This window comes from Rhodamnia argentea, chromosome 7, assembly GCF_020921035.1.
Source record: "Rhodamnia argentea isolate NSW1041297 chromosome 7, ASM2092103v1, whole genome shotgun sequence".
Lineage (NCBI taxonomy): Eukaryota > Viridiplantae > Streptophyta > Magnoliopsida > Myrtales > Myrtaceae > Rhodamnia > Rhodamnia argentea.
This window is the reverse complement of record NC_063156.1, coordinates 29,126,942-29,148,958: the sequence shown is the minus strand read 5'-3', so window position 1 is coordinate 29,148,958 and position 22,017 is coordinate 29,126,942. Positions and strand designations below refer to the sequence as shown.

Below are 22,017 nucleotides of genomic sequence, written 5' to 3'. Positions count from 1 at the left end.
CTGCCGGCCTAATACCAAAAGAAAAATCTCAACTTTAGCCTTTGTCCCAATTACATCGAACCATTTCTTTTTTGTCTTATAAAAAATCTCAAACTTTTACTCTTGTCCCAATTCTACCATCGTTAGCCTTCCATCCATAATCGATATTAGTTAATCCCACGTTGTTAATGAATTACACCTCAGTACGGCTGACGTGAAAAAAAAAACCCCCCTTAACTTCTCTTCTTATGTTGTCTGCTTCATCTTCCCATTACTGAGAGATACGAAACCACTCAAGATGACGCGATTCGAATTGTTCCCCGCAACTCAATAGCTCAAAGAACTACTAGACGTGGAGATCTGATTTCTTGGACGAACGATCTCAAATCTCATCGTTCGTGAAACTTGATGTTTTCGAATTTCGAAGATTCATTGATAAGTTCGGCAAGAAAATTTGAGCCACGTAAGATTAATTAATAGTGATTATGAAGAGAAAGTTAACGATGGTAGAATGGTGACAAAAGTAAAAGTTGTGAACTTCTTATGAAACACCAAAAAAAAAAAAAAGAAGATGTAATTGAGACAAATACTAAAGTTGAGGGATTTTTTTGTATTAGACCGGTAGAAATGGGATAAAAGTAAAAGTTACAGTTTTTTGCGAGAAAAAAAATATTTTGGATGTAATTAGGACATGTGCTAAAGTTGAGCACTTTTTTGGGTATTGAGCTTATAAAATTGTATCTACAAGGTTTCTTTTTCTTTTTCTTTTTCTAAAGTCAGCTTCTGAAAGAGTAAAATACAAGTAAGAAAATTCAAACCTAGGGCGCACGTCGACCATCCTCATTTGAGGTCGAGTTTAATATTGGCAAATTCAATATATAAGTTGATGAAAAGCTTGATTAGCGATCGGTCCAACCAGGGCCAGGGGGTCAACTGACCGGACCACGTTTAACAGGACTCGTACAAGGATGAACAGATGGACATTGTCTCACCTTTTTCATTTGGATGAGGTCAGATTACAGGGAACAACTCCCATTTTCATTTTCTTGTGGTAACAATAGCAACTAAACAAGTGTGTTCACGGTGTTGCACATTCCTGGGTTCCTTATGCACCAAAGTGGCTGAAGGGGCTCAGCACCAATCCCTCTGCTGACCATTCTACTCCTCCATTCATTCAACCGATCAGTTGCTTCTGCATATCGCTTCATGCCTTCCTTGTCCCGATTCCCTGACCACATGCTCTCCGCCATTGCTGAAGCTCTAGGCCAGATACGCGCGTCTAGGACAGTTGGGTCCGCCTGCTCTGACCACAGTGCAACCTCTCCACCAAGCACCATTGTTGCTTCCTCCTCAGTTAAACCATACGTTATATCATAGTTGTAGATAGTTTGCCACGTTTTGAAAGGTCCACACCATGAACCACCGTCCCCTTGATTACTTCCCGGCAGCAGGTCATATTGACTATCGTTTCCAAGAAAGTCGCCATGCCCACAATCCAAGTAGTAGAAATCCGATGATGACACGATGGCCCGATATCCAGAAGAGACGATCCTTTTTGTGTTATTGGGACCATTGTTCCATGTCTGCAAGATGGTGTGCTCTGGGGGAAGAAATGATTTGTCCACCTTGATATTCGGATCTAACAAGACATCTTCCCAGTAGACAACGGTCCTATTAAGAGATAATAAATGAGGCAAGGTGGAGTTGACAAACGTATCAAGTAGCTGACTCAGCGTGCCACCCTTTGCCAGGAATGCTTGAATTGTTGGATCGGCTTTCCAACAGCCAGGTATGATCTCGTCAGCTCCAGCATGGTAGAATTGATCTGGAAATAATGTCACCAGATCGGAAATGACGTTCTTGAGAACTTCATAGGTCTTTGGGTTCAATGGGTTAAGATGACCCGTTCCCGGTTCTGATGCTAGCCGGTCTGCCCATGCACTTCCTGCTGGCCACCAAAACATGTTTGCGCAGGTTACAATTTCTGGATAAGCTTCAGCCCATGATCCTGTATGACCTGATGACCAGTAGAAAAATGCCCAGAACAGAATCAGACGGATGTTGTGCTACATTTGAAAATGGTACCAATCTCTCATGAATCTTGAAAAATCAATTTCGCCAAGAAGTTGACGCTTTATTGATTATGGAGTGTTCGTCAAACAATATCAACGATCAGAGAACTGCAATCGAAATGCTCCTTGTTTAATCTAATTGCTAGCGACTCTTTACACAAGAGCATGTAATACGACAGTCCCACATTCTTCCCCTCTTTCTATTTCCCTTTTCAGCAATATGCCGAATTTTCTTGTTCCTGCAGTGAGGGCACTCGCAGTATCAAGACATATGAATTCTCACGTGATGTTTAAACTTGTTTCTTCAGACGAAACGGATCTAATGCATGTCTTTAGTCCCTGAGTTTCTCATCAAATAATCGGTAAAACTCATTCTACATATCTGACATCCTTCTCTTCTTGAATACACAAGCGTCAGAATTTGATTTTTAGCCACTAGTTCACTCCTAAGGTCAACATTTCTCATACTCTTGAACTACCACTCAACAAGTTCCCCTCAGCATGCTTTAGTAGTTTAATAAGGCGATTAGGTGAAGTCTATTGGCTCCCTGAAGTAAGAATATTATCAGATCGACATTACACTTGAGTTTTTTTTTTTTTTTATGACCGAGGTTCCGCGCGGCCGGCGAGCTTTGCTCAACACAGCCGTGGAGCACGACTAGTCCTCGGGAGGGGCTAGCGCAGGAGCCCACCACCACGACCCCCCACTTAAGACACCGGCGCCGAGGAGTTTTGAACCCGGGACCTCTCGTGAAAGGAACCGAACTCAAACCAACTCGGCCACCGATCGGTGGGTATCACTTGAGTTGGTAAATGGTAATAACTAACTTTCTGGTTCATCATCCTATCTCAACGCATGTCTACTTGCGCTTTTAATACTTGACTCCTGACACCCACATTGTGCTATACTTTTGCATTTTTTTTCTTTCCTTACTTCCCCCTTCAAGCCTTAAGTGCAAATGGGTACACAAGAATGACAAGTCATGAGTTCTTTGTGTGGCAAATTATATAAGGTTTGGGACTTCAATATTCAAACATCATCCAGAGCGATGTAGTCACAGATACGGATCCTATCAGACAATTTCGTAATTTAGATTCATAATATCGACCAACTGCACGAAATGTGAATATACGTGTATATTCAATCAGATTGATCAGCATATCACAATGCTTAAAACAAACTCCTGCAAGGGAGAATTGAACTGTTTGAAAGAGGAACTTGTAAATTTAATTAAATAGCAATCCTAGAGAACCCCGAAAGTCAAAATGATAGTTTTTACCACAAAACGTGAATACTGTTGAATCTAGGCAGTGCGTTGGTTTTGAAACACATTTTAGCATCGAATTCATTTGAAAGAAAGTTAATAATAGGTCAAGATCTGGAAAACAAAGGATAAGGAAAACAGATGAACTAACATGGGAATACACTAATTTATGCTCCGCAGATGCTAATTATGACCAAAAGAAGAAAGAGAAATAGTCAATGAAGAAAAAATATAAATCCACTCACCAGGCATGTCTAGTTCTGGCACTACACGAACCCCATGTTCCAGGCCGAATTCAACGATTTGCCTGACATCAGCTGGTGAGTATTGCATGTCAGACCCATAGGATCCCTTAACTGCTAGATCGGGTTCCGAAGGCAACAACAAAGGGAATGAGTGTGAGTCAGTTATGTGCCAATGAAAAACATTGAGCTTGTTGTCACTCATTGCTCCAATAGTCCTTAGGATGTCTTCAACTTCATAGTAGTTTCTCGAGGTATCCAGCATTATCCCCCTATAAGAAAAGATTGGCCAATCCCGCACCTCCACTCCAACAGCCACCCATGAGGGCATACCCCACACAAGCTGGGAGAATGTCTCAAGACCCCTCATTGCACCCCATGCTGTCTCTGCAATCAGGCTTGCTTTATCACCTGATGTGGGGATGCTAAGGCTGTAGGATTCGTTCACACCGTGGCTGAGAGGAGCAGCTAGGTCATTGACCAGTACAACCAGCGTTTGCAAAGCGGGACCATTCGTCAGGTTGGCATGCGGATTGGAAAGAGGATGGAAATGCTCGGAGAGGATGAGATGAAGATAGCGCTCAATGGAAGTTGAGAGGTATTGGTGATGGGGAGATTCGATGGTAAAGGAAGGAGACAGTAAGGTTGCCTGTTGAGTTGGCCACGAAAATTCTCTTGGTTTTGGCCATACACTGATTGAAGCACACTCAACTGATAAGATGGGAGAGCATACTAAAAAGGTGATGGTGATGAAAGTGATCAAAATTGGAGTGCCCTTACTCCACTTAGGAGCAGGGCCATTACTGTGCTCGTCCATATTAGTCTCTTGGTCAAACCGAATCATCTAGCGGTAGCAAATGACAGCAGCTGCAAGAAAGACACGAGTTTAACTACTGAAGGTAGCATCCTTATGCTTACTAAGATAAGTGAAGAAACTGCAATTCCAGTAATGATATATCAAAAAGTGATTAATTCAGAATTTGAATTGGACGATCACCATATCTCGCAGATTCAAAATAACCAGAAGCAAAAGACACCGAGGCAAGTAAACCGAAAGCATAGAGAACAATGGACCAATGCCCATTTCTGCAAATCTCAAGTACCAATATAGGCCACCCACATAGAGAACAAAGGACCACAAATTCACAGGAGCAAAACATAGCATTCGAAACAGAACTCCCACTTCTCAATACTAGGAAAAAGAAGGAAAAAAGATATCACACCAGCATCAACAAGAACTGATACGGCAAGTACGAATCAAGAACACAGAATTCAATTGAAGATGCAAGAAGAAACGAAGCACAAGATCTTGAAGTGAAAAAAAAAAAGGAATGAAAAGGTTGAGACTTTACCTTCCACAAGTGCTCGGACACGCCGATGCAAGCAGAAAACAGCCTCCTTTATAAGAAACCCGCAAGAGGGAAAATGATTTCAGTGCATAAAACAAAAGGAATCTATTGACGGGCCGGCTAGAGATTGTCACGCCATCTGTCTGGGACCAAGAGCTCTTTCCGCGTCCCTTACAACCAAAATAAACTATGCTTCCTTAAGTGTCTTGGCCCTCTTGGACTTTTCTCCGTGCAGCTTCTCCTCCGCAGCGGTCGCCGGTCGAATTCTTTGGGCGAATTCGCCCGCGCCTCCTCTCTGAAATTGACGCCAAACTGTCTCTTCCCCTTGTCCTATGCCTCGCGCTTTGTTCTGCTCAAAATGCGGACTCTGGAGAGAGAGAGAGCGAGCGAGCGAGCGACAGTGATGACGACTCGCGCCGGAAATATACGTTACCGGGAGGGCAGTTATCAAGACCTGGACTTTCCAACAAAGGCGTGGTACCGTATTCGCGTGGTCTATCATAAAGAAAACGATAAATTATTACGAAAAATATGCAATTTATGAGTTTCCCTTGGGCCCGTCTGAATTCATCTTCACTGTAATTGGCGATGCACTTTGACTTTTTCTCTATTTAAAAGTTGTTAATAATTCTGTTTTTAATAATGCCGCAAGTGTAAGGCACAATCAAAGGCACGTTTGCCATCGGCCAATCACAGACGAAACTGCTGTAAGCAGTAAAGGCGAAGCAACCCTGTAACAGGGGATGGAGGTGGCCTCCCACAAACCTTTTTTCACCCAGGCAAATCTTGAACATGGACACTTCGTCGGGTCGGGTTCATCGCTGACCTCGGGACGGCCATTCAGAAAATAGAAAGTGCTGCTTGCATTGTCTTTCCCAGCGGGAGCAGCCGAATAGCGTAAGTAAATCATCAGCTGCCGGGCAGGTCGTTGTGTCCGGCCTTAGCGCTTACAAGAAGTGCACTTGGTGCAGAGTGCGGAGGGCAACACGGGATTCAGCGAAACCCTGAAACGCAAGAGACAGATACTTGAATTTTTGCATTTAACTTAGCAAGTTGCTATGAATGATGCTATGAATGACGAACAAACCGGGGAATGAAGAAAGAATTTTCGTCTGTGGTCGATTATAACAACCATTCCCAAGGATAAACGCTGAAAGTTCTGTATGTCTTTTTGCTTTTGGATCTCAATACAATAAGCTTTCCAATTCAAGAAGCAACCCATCTGTCCTCACCCAATTCTGTCAATGTCAATACAACACCTAACAACAAAAGGCTTAGAAGAAAACCTCGGGACTGGCCTTGGAATATTACTTAAAATTTCAATCCTGAAAGGAACAGAATTGTAAACTCGAAAGGGAAATTGTAAACTAACTGAGCACCTATTAAACAAGATTCCACGAATTAGAGAATAAGAGATCAACCGGGTTTCTTCCACCTAAATCGGTCTAGGACCGGTGCTAGAACAGGCAACATGAATTGGCTCTTTTTTGAATCATTTTAAAACTGTATGACGAAAATATGTCGAGCAAACTATGATTGCTTAAGTATATAATAGGAAACTAGTCAGATCAGAAGAAGAAATCCTTAGAGCATATCCCGAATTCTAGATTCGGAGTTTGTCCTGAGTTTACCACCTACAGCAAAAGGGCGGGGAATCCTCTGCTCTCAGAATTCTTTTGACCAGTCTGCGCTTAGATATTAATACTGGTGAATAATCTACTGACTTGTCTAAGAACAATGTAAAGAAAACAAGAAGCAACTGAAGTATTCGATAGCTAAGTGCCCAAGCCAACATCAATATTGTCCTTCAAGTTAGAACTCCGAACTTTCTCCCATAATATACTGCAAACACTTTATTGAAAATGATATGCAAGACTAAGCACGAGTATATAAACAAGTGAAAGTCGTCAAATACAGGAGCAAGTAATAGAGAGTTTGCTCGATCGATTTATAGTGGTTCGGCCCAAACTCGGTGCCTACATCCACTCCCCGAGCCTCACCGGGAGTTTAAATCCACTATCTCATAAAACTTTTACAGTTGAAGAGCCAAATACTCCAGCACAACTTGAATTCATCATTCAAGTGAGTGCCTCTCTTTGACCAAAAAAAAAAGGAGTGAGGGCCTCTCAATGGACAATAGCAAGCCATTTGCACAGCTGCTTTAACAATCTCCAACAGAACACAATTGTCCTGCCCACTTAAAGAAACTCAAGAAAAGCCTCACTATCTGTGGACATAATCTAAACAAAAGCTAACCATTACAGCTTCAAAATCAGGTTGCTTGAAATGGGGTTAGTCAACTGGCCCAATGAACATGGTAGCCAGGTAGATTGTTTCCATAGTCTGTCTGGTCCAAATGATCACTCCAATATGACAAGGCATCCGATCATGACTTGATCTGATCTCCTTCATTAATCCAAGGTTGACTTCAGCTCAAGTTGTTCCAATTCTTGGTCAGTCCTTCACAGCGGGGTTTCCATCCAGAACCACCTCTTGGTTGACTATGTGGCTGCCATATACGTTGAATGCGTCGGGTACCGGGTACCTCACTAGCTCTCCCTCTGGTTCAGCAGCTCACTATGCATTTGGGAATAAAAAATGCAGCACACAGAAATAATTCGAGCCACCTTGACTCGTGGAAGAACTTACGTAACAAACTTCTGAGTAATGCTTATATGATCCTATCAACAAAATGAAACAGCAATACAATGTGAGGTAGGTAGTCAACCGGCCCAACGAACATGGTAGCCAGGTAGATTGTTTCCATAGTCTGTCTGGTCCAAATGATCACTCCAATATGACAAGGCATCCGATCATGACTTGATCTGATCTCCTTCATTAATCCAAGGTTGACTTCAGCTCAAGTTGTTCCAATTCTTGGTCAGTCCTTCACAGCGGGGTTTCCATCTAGAACCACCTCTTGGCTGACTATGTAGCTGCCATATACGTTGAACGCATTGGGTACCGGGTACCTCACTAGCTCTCCCTCTGGTTCAGCGGCTCACTATGCATTTGGGAATAAAAAATGCAGCACACAGAAATAGTTCGAGCCACCTTGACTTGTGGAAGAACTTACGTAACAAACTTCTGAGTAATGCTTATATGATCCTATCAACAAAATGAAACAGCAATACAATGTGCTTGTTCTACATGATTAGATGACCAGTGCTCAGGAATCACAACACTAGTGTTTGCTCGCTCGAAACATTGATTTACATGCAGATGCAAGCAGCTTGTGACCAATTCAATCAGAATTATCAGCACGTCCTCAAAAGACAACAGGTTTTGGTGCTATATGCAAGACAAAATAAAAGTCGTCTCATAAAGAATAGGACGTGAAAGAAGATTCTACCAGCAGAGCATTGTATATGATTTTGGGATATTCCACCCAGTGAGACTTGCAGGACTCAAAAGGCATGAGGGGATGAAAAATCCTATTCTGATGGATAACTGGCGATCCTCCTACTAAAGTTGCTGCTCTTGGAATGTTCCATTTCCACGCATCCCAATCCTCCATCGGTAACGTCCCCGAACACAATAAGGCCCTCTTGATTCATTCGTCAACGAATAAATGTCGACCGCTTTGACAAACCTTCCTAATTCTACGTACAAGAATCAGATCAACACGCCAGACAACTTAATTGAGGCGAAAAGAGATGATAGTTTGAGCAGATGAAGGCAAAGAAAAGCATCACGATGTTTTCCTCAACCAGCATCAAGAAAGTGGAGTGGCCAAGAATCTCTGATGAAAGACTGTTTTCTTGGACGACATCGGGACCAAAAAGATGTCAACGAGAAATATCCAGTGAAAATTACCATGCCCGCACGATATTTACTGAGAATATGATCCTAAAGGAAACAGATGATTACATAAAGCATGGCCCTGTCATGATCTTGAACTCGTCACGGGATGATAGACACGAACCAGATGGACTTGATTCTTTTGGCCCCAATTATCAGCACCCATTGAATTGACGATGAATGCCGACAAAAGAAAAACTTTATGGAGCAGTCCGTAGGGATATGAACACTACCGAAGTGGAAGAGAATGAGGAAGGAGAAGGTTAAAACGTTAAGAATTCCAACTACAATCTCGGATAAGAGAGTCAAAGACTTACAGGGTTCTTGCTTCGCGATGATGGGGGAGGAGATGGAGTGACAGAGGAATGTGAAGGGTAAAGCGAAAGAGTGTGCTTAAATAGGGAGAAAATGGCGGTGAGATTTGAAAGATCCTCCCGAGACCGTTAAAATGGAAGGTGGTTGGTAGTTGGCACTCCAAAATTATGATTCTTAATTTTATTGGAAAACAATTACGTGCGACGGATTATTTGACCACAAGATTAACTGTAGAGCAGAAAAGAATGCGAATTCTTTAGCTTTTTTCTGTAAGTTGAGGCAAAGTAACGGAGGACGAGGTGGCCTCCCGTTAACTTTTTCACCCGGCCAAGTCTTGAATATCAACCAGATGCAGCGCCGGAATCATCGCCCGTCAAGTCAGCCTCGAGCCAGCGACTTTGGAAATAGAAGTGCATCGTCTTTTCCAGCGGAAGCAGCAGAAGAGTGTAGATCGCCGGCTGCCTGGGAACGCCATAGTGTGTGACAATAGTGCTTACGAATGTGCAGTTAGTGCAAAGAACGCATGGGAGGCAAGGCAGCAGGGACTTAACAAACCCGGAAACACAAGAAAAGTTTTGCATGCCTGTTACTTTTGGATCTTAAGACAATAAGCTTTCCATCTCAAGAAGTAGCCATCTGTCCTCAAAGCCAAATCCTGCCAATGTAAATACTAGAACTAACCATAAAAAGGCTTAAAAATAAACCTCAGAACTGGCTCATGAATATTACCTAACTTCAAATCCTGAATGGAACTGATATAACATACTACACCCCAACATTACTGGCAAAACGAAAATTTTAATCTAACTGAGCGCCTATTAACAAGATTTGACCGGTTAGAGAAAAAGAGATCAACCGGGATTCTTCCATCGAGGACTCTCGGTAGATCTTGCAACATGAATCGGCTCTTTTTTGAACCATTCTGACGAATATGTGTCAAACAAACTATGATAACTTATGTGTAAAGGAAACTAGCCAGATCAGAAGAAGAAATCACTATAACATTTCCCAAATTCTAGATTTGGAGCTTGTCCTGAGTTTACCACCTGCAGCAAAAGGGCAAGGAATCCTCTGCTCTCATAATTCTTTTAACCAGTCTGCTCTTTGATATTTATACTGGGAACAAGCTACTGACTTGTCCGAGAATGGTGTAAAGAAAACAAGAAGCAACTGAACTATTGGATAGCCAAGCGCCTAAGCCAACATCAGTATTGTCCTTCTAGCAAGAACTCCAAACTTTCTCCCACTAATAAACAACAAACACTAGATTAAATTACTTCTTACCTTACCCAAAAAAAAAACACTAGATTAAATTTGCTTAAATGTGATATACAAGACTAAACACAAGTATATAAACGAGTGAAGTAGATCAAAATATAGGAGCAAGGAAAAGAGAATTTGCTCGATCGATTATAGTGGTTCAGCCCCGCCAGGAGTTTAAATCCACTATTTCAAAAAACTTTTACAGTTAAGGAGCCAAATAATCCGGCAGCCGGGAGTTTAAATCCACTATTTAAAAAAAAATTTACAGTTAAGGAGCTAAATACTCCGGCACAACTTGAACTCATAACTTGTGCAAGTGAGTGACTATCGATGGGCAGTAGCCAGCCATTGGCCCAACTATTTTGACAATCTCCATCAGAATACAAGTGTCCTGCCCACTTAAAGAAACCCAAGAAAAGCCTCACCATGTACCAACATAATCTAAACAAAAGCTAGCCTTTACAGCTTCAAAATCAATTTGCTTGAAACAGGGTCATTCAACCGGCCCGATGACCATGGTAACCAGGTAAATTTTTCCAGTCTGTCTGGTCCAAATGGAAACTCCAATATGACAAGGCATCTGATCATGACTTGATCTGATCTCCTTCATTAATCCAAGATTGACTTCAGCTCAAGTTGTTCCAATTCTTGGTTGGTCCTTCACGACAGCGTTACTGTCCAGAGCCACCTCTTGGCTGCCTATGTAGCTGCTATGTACATTGAATGCGTCGGGTACCAGGTACCTCACCAGCTCTCCATCTGTTTCAGCAGCTCACTATGTATTAGGAAATGGAACACCTTGAACTGCAGCATAGAAAAATAGTTCAACCTGCCTTGACTTGTCATGAAGATCTTTCATAAAAACTTCTGAGTAATGCTTATATGATCCTATCAACAATATGAAACAGCAATACAATGTGCTTGTTCTACATGATTAGATAACCACTGCTCAGGAATGACAACGCTAGTGTTCGCTCACTCCAAATATTCATTTGCGTGCAGATGCAAGCGGCTTGTGACAAACTAAATCAGAATTATCAGCACGTCCTCATAAAACAACAAGTTTTGGTGCTATATGCAAGTCAAAATAAAAGTCATCTCATAAAGAACAGGACATGAAAGAAGATTCTACCTGCAGAGCATCGTACATGATTTTGGGACATTCCACCCAGTGAGACTCGCAGGACTCAAAACGCATGAGGAGATGAAAAATCCTTTTGTCATGTATAACTGGTGATCTTCTTACTATAGTTGCTGCACTAGGAATGTTCCATTTCCACGCATCCCAAGCCTAATCTGATGAAATCTGAAGAAATCCATAATAAGCAAAAAAATTCAGTAGCTAGAGGAATCTCTAGAATGAGGCATATCATTGGCCTACATCACTAAAGTCGCCGAACACATTGGTATCTGCATCTTCAGTGCATCCCCAGCAGCAAGAACCTACAATAAGGCCCTCTTGATTCACTAGTCAACGAATAAATGTTGACTGCTTTGACAAACCTTCCAATTCTACCTATAAAAATCAGATCAACACAACGACAACTTAATTGAGGTGAAAAATGATAATTTGAGCAGATGAAGGCTAAGAAAAGCATCACGATGTTTCCTCAACCAGCATCAAGAAAGTAGCATGGCCAAGAATCTCTGATAAAAGACTGTTGCCGTCGGGTACTGGTTACCTGATTATGTGGCTGCTGTATACATTGAATGCGTCAGGTACCGGGTACCTCACTAGCTCTCCATTTGGTTCAGCGGCTCACTATGCATTTGAGAAGAAAACATCTTGAAATGCAGCATATCAAAACAGTTCAAGCCACCTTGACTTGTGGAAGAACTTTCATAAAAACTTCTGAGCAATGACACTCCGTCTGGTTCTGCGTGATTTGATAACCACTGTTCGGGAATCACAACTCTACTGTTCGCTCCAAATATTCATTTGCATGGAGATGCAAGCAGCTTGTGACAAGTTCTTAAAAGACGAGAAGTTTTAGTGCTATATGGAAGACAAAATATGAGTCGTCCATAAAGAATAAGACGTGAAAGAAGATTCTACCTGCAGAGCATTGTATATGGTGCTGGGATATTTCACCACGTGAGACTTGCAGGATGCAAAAGGCATGAGGAGATGAAAAATCTTTCTATGCTGTATAACCGGCGGTCTTCCAACTATAGTTGCTGCCCAGCAGGTAGAACATACAATAAGGCCCTATTGATTCAGTCATCGACAAATAAATGTTCACCGCTTTGACAAACCTTTCAATCCTACAGAAAAGAATCGATCAATACCCAACAACTTAATTGTGGCGAAAAGAGATGACAATCTGAGCAGATGAAGGTTTAAGAAAAGCATCAAGAAAGTGGCATTGCCAAGGATCTCTGATAAAAGACGTTTTCTTGAACGACGTCTGGACCAAAAACATACGAACAAGAAATATTCAGTGAAAATTACCATATTCACCCGATATTTCAGAGTTCAAATGAACGAGACTCAGAATATTATACGGAAGGAAATAGACGATTACATACAGCATGGCCCTGTCATGATCTTCAACTCGACGCCGAACGACAATGATGAACACGAAGGGGGACTTGATTCTTTTGGCCCCAATTATCAACACCCATTGAATCGAGGACGAATACCCAGAAAAGGAAAATGTGATGCAGCAATCTGCAGGGATTTGAACATTACAGGAGTCGAAGAGGACGAGGAGGAAAAGGTTAAAACGTTACGAATTCCAACTACTATCTTAGATAAGAGCGTCAAAAACTTGCAGGGGTCTCGACTGATGGGGGTGGAGAGAGCGATTGACTGAAATGGAGCGACGGGGGGACGTGAAGAATGGAGGGAAGAAGAGTGCTTCAATAAATAGGGAGAAAATGGCGGTGAGATTTGACAGATGACCTTGGGTCAACGCTCCCAAAGCAGTTAAATGGCGGTTAGTTGGCAGTTGGCACTCAAAAATTACGGTTTTTATTTTCATGGGAAAGATTGCTTTTCTGACTCACCTTATTTGTACAATTTGGTGCTTTGAATCGTGTTATTTGTTCAATCAGCAAAAGATCTTCGGTTGACCTAATTAAGCCGCTAAACTGCTCCTTCTAATATCCGGACCTCGAGATCCCTCAAAATATAAAACACATGAAGGGTATTTCCCACCATTAAGAAAAAAAAAAGAAAGATATGATCTACTACAAGAAGTGGAGGACGTGCGAGCATCGACATGTTAAATAAGGAAAGCATAAGTGGAGTCCTTGTATATCGAACAAACAGGCCATGGAGGCCTGTAAGAGGTGAATTAACATTGTTAATATAATAATGGTGTCCCGATGTAGATGTGACAGTTTTTGTTATTAGAAACTAATAAACCGAAAATTTTTGGTGCAGAATTAAGTAATCTTTAATTTGCAAAAAAGCAGGAAATTGAAAATATAGAAAAGAAGGGTTAAGAGGGATGAATAACTAGGTGGAAAATGGAAAGGCGTGGTGCCACTCAACGCACGATGAAGATGCAAGCAGAGGGATGAGAACATGGCATTTGTTCTGCAGATAAGGCTCTACAAAAAGACTCATTTGTTATTGATTCATTCAAAGAACTGTGAGCGGAACTTCTGAACAAGTACCTTTATAGCACGTATTATTAAGAAAAGATTGATTTGAAATTGTGTTTTTTATTTTTATTTTTTTGGCTAAACGTCGATGTCATGTAATGATATGAAACATTGCGGAAGTGTCGACTGCAAAATTGATATAGTATAATTAACACAAAGTAGTTCACTAGGAAAAACCACTATTGAAACTATTTCTTAGTAGTTCATAACTCGAACAACATCGACAGCTCAAGAGGAAAAACCACTATTGAAACAACTAACGAGGCATGGACGAACTCTGGTGGGTTCATCTAAAAGAGTATCCATCGCCTAATTTCAAAATCCTTCCGGCGAGTCTGAACTCCGGTGGGTTCATCTAAGCACCCAAAAATTTGTTTGAACGAACTCCTTTCTCATGTTCCAGAAGAACATGGAAATCAGAACCTTTGAGCTGAATCAAAAGCCTCGCTTTCCAAATGAGGACTCCCTATTGATTGTTTGCAAGTGATGTGCATCAGAGATTCAGAGTTAACAACCAGCAATAAGCATAACTACCATACCATACATAATATAGACAACGAAACTGGTTCATGGTTCATACATTCTCATCATACCATATGGTTCAGCTCCAGCTTCCAACTTACTAAGGACTTAGAACTAAACAACATCCCAGAAGCAAACATCATAGGTCCATCATAACCTTTATTTATTTAATAACATTATGGGAATGATGACATAACCAGCTCAGATCATTGACTCTTATCAAGCCTTCTCCCCAGTAAGAAGATCCATGACTACGCGCTTGATGCTCCCATTGTTCTTCTTCAGCAGCTTCTTGTTCATCTCCTTGTCACAGAAACCCTGCATTTTCAAGCATTGACAAATCAACTACCTGAACTTGAATGAAATTAAGCTAAGGGACCAAATTGAGTAAAATAAGAGTTCGCATACCATCTCCTGCAACTCTCCGAGTATAGGATCCCATTCAGCAACATCGCACAGATCATCCACTGATTGCTCCAAGTTGTAAGCGTTCATCCTCAGTATCTCCTTGTTCAAGTCCACCTGCTTGAAGCCCATCTCCTCCAGCTCCTTCAGAAGCGACTTTTCCACAGCCTCTGTGTCGCTGCCAACGGCTAGGGATGGTGCAGAAGAAGAAGCAATGACAGGAGCAGGCACAACTGCAGCAGTTGCAGCAGGAATTGCTTCAGGTGGCTCGACTTCCACTACAGGATACGAAATGGGTCCAGAGTCCTCGGGAGGAGCAGAGGCTGCTACCCTTTGGCCAACCAGCAAATTGTCATTTATGGGAAAATTGAGCTCCTGCTCCTCGTTGTGCTGCTCAACCATCGGCTGAACTGGTTCAGTGACTGTGTTGGAGTTGTCGTTTCCAAAGAAGTCAGAAACTACAGCAGGCGGAACATTCATGTCTAAGATTTCAGAGCGTTTAGACTCATCACTTTCCGCAGGCAGATTCAGGTTCAAGCCCTTGAGGCTATCACACAATGCATCCTTCAGGGAATCATCAACCTACACGACAAAATGAAAATGGGTTGGTATGCCAATGAAAAGTCATAGCAAAGAAGAAAATGCAACCAGAAGCTGCTTAACCTGAATCAAAACCCAAACACGCTGGCCAAACTTATGTCCTGAAGAAGATGCCATCCTCCAGTAGGAAATGTACCGACCAGCTGAAACTGGAGCTGTAAAATCAATAGCAATGTCCAGCTCCCCATCTACTGGCACACCTTGAGCAGGAACCTGGCAATTTTTTTTTTTTTGGGGTGGGGGGGAGAGAGCGGGGAACAAAAGCAGGAAAGATATGAAAAGTTCACTATGTAGCACTATCAAGATATATGGTTTAATGCTTTAACAGATCGTGAAAAACACAAATTAGAGATCTTCAAATGCCTACAATAAAGAAAAAGAAAACATGCTTACCTCGATTTCCACTGAATTAGTGTCATTGAATTTGTCTCCTCCAATCCAGACCAATTGTGTTCCCCGAGGCCAATCAAAATTTCCAGTATTGCGCATACGCCATATCTTAGTGAAGGGGGTCGATGGTGCCATCAAAGTGCCATCCATCACAGTGACATCCGAGACGAACCGACTGTCCAGCTTAGGCTTACCAGACTTCCCTCCGCAACCTCTTAGTGGATGGGGGATTGGTGAAGGAGCTGCATCCCAAGGATGCTGCATCCAAGTAGACGACGCAAGTTAAATTGGTTTCACATCAAAAAGTTGTGTAGAAGTTAGCAGAGAGAACTCCTAAGAAAACATACAAGATCATAAAATGCTTTGAAGGGCCTTGGCAGTCTATAGGCTCCATACAAGACTGGCCGGTCTATCCGGATATAGTCAGCCACATTACCCATTCCAGAGAAGCAGATGCTGCAAAGGTCATAATCTTCCTTCCTAAAAAAAGATAAATAGAATTCGAATAAATCCAAATAAACATCAATTGAAAAATCCCATTTCTATAGTTACAGAGCAAAAATAAGAGGTCCTGCTTACACTTTTGATTTGAACCGAGGTCCAGTAATTGGATGAACACCACAGCCATCACAGCGAATACCCTTGTGGAATATCCCGCCCATGGAATCAGCGTAGTTGGAGCTTCTCTTAAATGGATGCGGACGTCGGGAAGCACCATGCCCAGAAGACCAGTCCTCAGCAAGAGACAATCCACTAAATGGTTCAACAACAGCGGGCTTTGGCATTCCTGTGGTGTTGGCCACAGTTGGGGATGCTCCAGGGTCGACACTGCGAATGGAACCATTGGCATTTTTCTGAAGTTCCATCTGGACTTCAGCCTGTGTCTTCCCAACCGAGACGTTCTGGACTTCCACCTTTGTATTTAGACCCTGTGTGACAGGCGTGCTATTTACAAAAGGGTGCAATGGTTGAAAGGTGCTGACTGTATACCCGGGGATGCACAAAGGATGAGGATTAGGATATCCTGGATTGTCTACCGTGCTTGTGGATGCTTCAAAGGCAGCGGACTGGCGGCTAACTTGATCTTTGATATGGTCATTTAATTTTTTATTCATTGCCTTCAAGAATTTCACATGCCCCTTCCCACCTGAAGTTTTCTCCAATGCCACCTTTGTTTTCCCACTGGATTGGCAGCTAATCTGATCACTGATTTGATCATTCAGTTTCTTCTCGAATTCCTTCAGGACCTCAACCAGTGCCTTTCCATCTGAAATTTTATGGCCTTCCACCTTTGTCTCTCCACCTGAAATGTTTGACTCCCCAGGGAGGTCGGCATTAAGATCAACAGGTACATGGACTGGAGCAGCAGACACAACCCCACCTTCGCTAACACCTCCATCATCCATAACCTTGCATTCCTTAGATGATGAGTGTCCAAAATTAGAGTTTGGCATCACATCGTGCATGCTTTCATCCTTCGCAGCATCAGTATCAGCTGCCATGGATGTGGCCCCATTACTTGCAGAGGCACCATTAACACCACCCACGTTCCCACCAACCTGAGGCTGAAAACCTGTATTCAGGTAAGATTGACCCAACTTCGTAAAACTGTCGATCAAGTCCGAAATTGTTGGACTAGAGGAGGAAGCTTTAGAAGCCAGGTCCAGCGATAGTTTTGAAATTGCTTCACGAATTGGTTCTGGCACAGTTTTTAGAGCTTCAGAAACAATGGCACTGACATCAGGCAATGGTTGCTGGCCCCGAGGGGATCTTAGTGGGGTAGAACTTCCACTCGACCTAGCATACGATCTGCCACTTTTCTCACCATTCACAGATACATTAATTCTAAGAAATTTCAGATGTTGCCTCATTACATCACGCAGATCATTATCATCGACGAGAGTCACTACATCACCATCCTCGTCGACATAGGTCAGGGTCAGATCAGCATCAGAAGGGAAACTGAACAGACTGAGGATCTTGGCCTTCAGGCCAACCATGTCGAGATCCAGGTTTTCATTTTCATCCACGCGTGCATTGAAGCGCCTCAGAGTACTTCCGTATTTAACCTACAACCATGTACCACAGTTCAGTGCGACATGCATCCTCGAAAATTATAACAGGGAAAAAAAAAAAGCAACCGGCTCTTAAGAAGCCCATGTTCAAATTAACCAACTACCCTGAAAATAAGAAATGCACAAAGGAAAAATGAAAAACAGGTATCATTGTGTTCTTTGTAGAATATAGTCATATGATTACTGCTTGGTTTGAAGGCACACATAAACAACGCAATTAAGCATGAGAACATGTAGCACTGAATCATGACAGAGAGCGAAAAAGAAAGAAGCTGGTTCATCAGAAAGGCCGAAATTCTTGGCCTTGGCCTCAATTTTTATGGATCAGAGATAATCAAGCATTTCATAGCTAAGGAAACTGCCGGTGACACTGAAATTGGAACCGACTATGACACAAACCATTCAGTCGCGAAGCAACATGCCCAGACTACGAAAGCTACACAAGCCCCAAAGTACGGTACACACAAAAGAGTGAGAATTTCCTCTTCCGAATCCGGATCGATTAAAAAGCAGGTTCAATCCACCACAGTCAAAAGTCAAAACTAGAGTGGCACGATGATTAAGAGCTCAGCCGTGAACCGAGCGAAACTTCGTCTTTCAAAACCCTTACACAGCTGTGCACATGGCGAGCCCTAATCATCATTCTCCCCCCCCCAACCCTAACCAATACAAAAAGAAACAAAAAAACAGAGAATTCACAGAGCAACCCACGCAAAACCACAGCAAACGGCAACTCCATCGTTATCATCGACCAAACGGGAAGAAACCGGGAGCATGCAGGGGGCAAGCGCAACAACAGTCAACACAAACGAGCGAAGGGGGGAAATCGACGGACCTTGATCACGAGAGTAGACTCCATATTCACAGTCGCGAGCGAGCGAACTCGAGCGTCCCAGTGATCCGCAAGAGCAAGCGAAGAAACCAAACCAAACCAAACCAAACAAAACAAAACAAAACCGAAAACCCCACCGAAACCCGGGCTACGAACACGCACCGGACGAAATCTTCACAAAACCGACGAAATCGGCCGCGATCAGGAATTGCGGAAATCGTTACCGCCGATCGCAGCACAACCGCACTCCCCCTAAAGCGTACCCGTAATCCGCTTCTCTCTCTCTCTCCCTCCCTCCCTCTTTCTCTCTCTCTCTCTCTCTCTCTAAAAGTACGATGCTGCCATGTCCATATCGCGCATTGCGTGCCTTTTATTTATATTCTCGCCCTGTGATTTTTTTTAGCCTTTCTTTTCCAATTTTTTTTTTATTTGGGTTTTGCTTGGGGAAGAAGAAGGTTTTATTTATTGACTTTTTGCGTTCTGGGGTCTATCTTCTTCGCTAAGGAAAATCGAACGAAATCAACTAATTGGATTCAAAAAAAAAAAAAAATGGGGGTATCAAAAAAGTTGCCGGGCGGGCGGGCGGCCCCCAGTAAGGATCCCCACCCAAGTAGCATCGACGAGACACGATACGCAACCCATCATTTCTCAAAAATGAAAAATTCCGACACGGTGTATATTAAATATGTATTTTTGTATATAAATGATACATCATCATACATATATAAAAATATCAGCAATAAGTTTCTTCTTCTTCTTCTTCGATTAAAAAGTCATGATTAGGTTTTTATTGGATTGGATAGGTATATAAATTTTGGGATTACTGTATATATGACTTAAGTATATAAATTTCTGATAAATTTATATTTTGACATCTAATTTATTAAAAGTACTTAAAACTAATCTCATGAGTGTTGAAATGGCATGTCGGCATGTTGGACTCGCGTGTCACCGGCGTATCTAGAGTACCGATCACGTGTCCATCACATGTAGGAGAGTGTCGAAGTGTCGAACATGACATGCCGATCCTAGAAAGTATCGGAGTGTTGGTGATTCCTAGACCCTCACGACGTCCATGCCGGTCGGAAGTTGTGGGGCTTAATACCTAAAAGACTTTTAACTTTAACTTTTATTTCAATTCTGTCTTTTGTCTACTAAAAAATAGGAAAATTTTCAAAAAAAAGGCCTCAAGTGTCATCGTTTTCTCAAATAAGGGCTTGAAGTAAACTTTGTTTCAAATAAGAGCCCGAAATGCCGTCATTATCTCAAAAAATGGCCTAAAGTGATTATGGTTGTTTCAAATAATGACTTGACCTCGCTGGCCGGCCAAATTTTCCAACAAGTCGAGGGTATTTTTGTAAAATAAAAATTTAATCTCATTTTTTATTAAATTAAATTAAACATAAAATCAAAAACATAAAATAAAAAAAAAACAAAACAAAGAACACAAGCGAGAGGACCGACCTCCCACATGTAGCTGTCGCCCCACCACCGGTGGGGTGGTGGCTATGGTCGTCGGGGTCACCGACAACCCCGCCGACCAACGGCGAGGGCCTGTTGGCCCTCGCTTGAGCCGGGAGAGGGCCCCGACCAGGCCCTCTGCCGAGACCCTACTAGGGTGGGTCAAAGAGCGCCGTCTACCCCCTAGCCGGTCTCGGCCATGGCCGAGGCACCGGCGACCCCAATGGCCAAAAACCTCCCGCCTGTGTTCTTCTTCTTTTTAAAAAAAATTTGTTTTTTTTCAAAATTTCTTCAAAAATATAAAAAGGATAACATAAAATAATAAATGACCAAAATGTCCCTAACTAAAATGACTCGAGCCCTTTTTTTATATTGATATAATAATTTGAGGTTCTTATTTGAAATAATGTCCACTTCAAGCATTTCTTTAACGCAATCGGGGCTCTTCGTGCCATTTTTTGAAACAATGTCCATTTTAGACCCTTATTTGAGAAAATGATGGCACTTGGTGCTCTTTTTTGAAATTTTCCCTAAAAAACATTCAACTTTAGGTATAGTCCAATTCTACCTTAAAATTTGACCAAAAAAAATTCTACCTTAAGCATTTTTTGTTCCATAAAAAATCCTCAATTTTAGGCATAATGTCAATTCTACCATGAAATTTTTTTTTCAAATAAAATATCTTGACTATGGGTCTAGTTTCAATTTTACTCTTTTTTTTTTTTTGCCTCATAAAACATCATCAATTTTTACTTGAGTCCTAAATCTGCCTCCATTAACCCTCAATCTTTAGTAATTATGCGCTCGATTTTCAATCCCTCATGTTTGGGAATGTTCTATCTGTCGAGATTAGAAAGCTCACGCTCGAGACACTCGTATAACTCGTGCTTGGGAGTTTTCCATTTCGCAATTGTCGAGGAGAAATTTTGGACGGGGGTTAATGGAGACAAATTTATAACTTAAGTAATAATTTGTATTTTTTATGTGACTTTAAAAATGTTAGAATAAAATTGGGACATGACCTAAAAAATTAGGATTGGACATAAAGTTTCAAATTTTTTGAGACAAAAGAGTATAATTGGAATGAAATTTTAAAGGTTTTTTAGGGTATTAGGTCAAATTACGAGGCTATTAGGGGCTCTGATGTGTGGGAAACATCGACGAGAGAGAGGAGTAGCTTTGCTTCTTGAGGAAACGGCCATCAGATGAGGATGATTGACGATGGCGATTCCGAGATGGAGATGCAGCGTCCTCCCCCGCTTCTTTCGAGAAAACATTAGGTAGTCCTTTCTTGGCAAATCATCTCTAACCCACTCTACTAATTGATCGACGCGTGTCATATATGGAGATCACATTTCAGATTTTTCAGAATTTCTCTTTTCACTCACCTTTTCCTTTCCCTAAACATCTCCACGGCCCGAACGTGGCCATTCGGAACCGGGGGCCCGGAACCGGCCCGTTGATCGGGTCCACAATTCCGACCCGGAACCGAAACCGGCCCTCAAGGGCCGGTTCCGGTTTCACAATTGTCGGAACCAGCCCGGAACCGCCGGTTCCGACCCATAAAAAAAAAATTAAAAGGCAGGGGGGAAGAGCCGCCCCCCAACGGCTCTTTGGGCCGTTTCAATTGCAACTCGCCAAATTTAAACCCCTCCAATTTTTTTTAAGTTAAATAACCATCCCCTTTTCTATAAATACCTATCATCCCCCTTTCATTTTTCTCACAAATCCTTTCAACAATTCTCTCAAATTTTCTCAATCCCGCCTCAATTTTCTCAATCAGATTTCCGATCAATTCTCTCAAAAATGGCAAGTGGAAGCAAAAATACTGGAA

At 42.1% G+C, this 22,017-nt stretch overlaps 2 protein-coding genes and 1 long non-coding RNA gene across 3 annotated transcripts; all 3 read right to left on the bottom strand.

The window, feature by feature from the left end:
• Nucleotides 1-908: 908 nt before the first annotated feature.
• LOC115749567 (beta-hexosaminidase 2) lies at nt 909-5,300 on the bottom strand. Its single transcript, XM_030686442.2, has 3 exons — nt 4,911-5,300; nt 3,562-4,425; nt 909-1,996 (listed from the first exon to the last, which is right to left on the bottom strand). Exons 2-3 carry the CDS (start codon nt 4,400-4,402, stop codon nt 1,044-1,046), a joined length of 1,794 nt encoding a protein of 597 aa, XP_030542302.1. The 5' UTR covers nt 4,403-4,425; nt 4,911-5,300; the 3' UTR covers nt 909-1,043.
• A 2,359-nt stretch (nt 5,301-7,659) lies between these two features.
• LOC125315909 lies at nt 7,660-12,616 on the bottom strand. The gene is made up of 3 exons (XR_007199188.1): nt 12,483-12,616; nt 11,668-11,729; nt 7,660-8,418 (listed from the first exon to the last, which is right to left on the bottom strand). It is a non-coding gene; the product is annotated as an uncharacterized LOC125315909 (long non-coding RNA).
• A 1,821-nt stretch (nt 12,617-14,437) lies between these two features.
• LOC115749565 (protein NBR1 homolog) lies at nt 14,438-19,073 on the bottom strand. Its single transcript, XM_030686440.2, has 7 exons — nt 18,726-19,073; nt 16,395-17,884; nt 16,163-16,295; nt 15,819-16,073; nt 15,489-15,638; nt 14,829-15,407; nt 14,438-14,738 (listed from the first exon to the last, which is right to left on the bottom strand). Exons 1-7 carry the CDS (start codon nt 18,747-18,749, stop codon nt 14,640-14,642), a joined length of 2,730 nt encoding a protein of 909 aa, XP_030542300.1. The 5' UTR covers nt 18,750-19,073; the 3' UTR covers nt 14,438-14,639.
• Nucleotides 19,074-22,017: the final 2,944 nt, after the last annotated feature.

Bases quoted from the DNA above. Each gene is read 5' to 3' on its own strand.
- LOC115749565 (XM_030686440.2), bottom strand. From the start codon at position 18,749: ATGGAGTCTACTCTCGTGATCAAG. The intron at 15,639-15,818 runs GTAAGCATGTTT...AAAAATTGCCAG, and splicing joins CTAATTCAGTGGAAATCGAG to GTTCCTGCTCAAGGTGTGCC. The intron at 15,408-15,488 runs GTTAAGCAGCTT...TTTGTCGTGTAG, and splicing joins GTGTTTGGGTTTTGATTCAG to GTTGATGATTCCCTGAAGGA.
- LOC115749567 (XM_030686442.2), bottom strand. From the start codon at position 4,402: ATGATTCGGTTTGACCAAGAGACTAATATGGACGAGCACAGTAATGGC. The intron at 1,997-3,561 runs GTGAGTGGATTT...ACTGGTCATCAG, and splicing joins GCCAGAACTAGACATGCCTG to GTCATACAGGATCATGGGCT.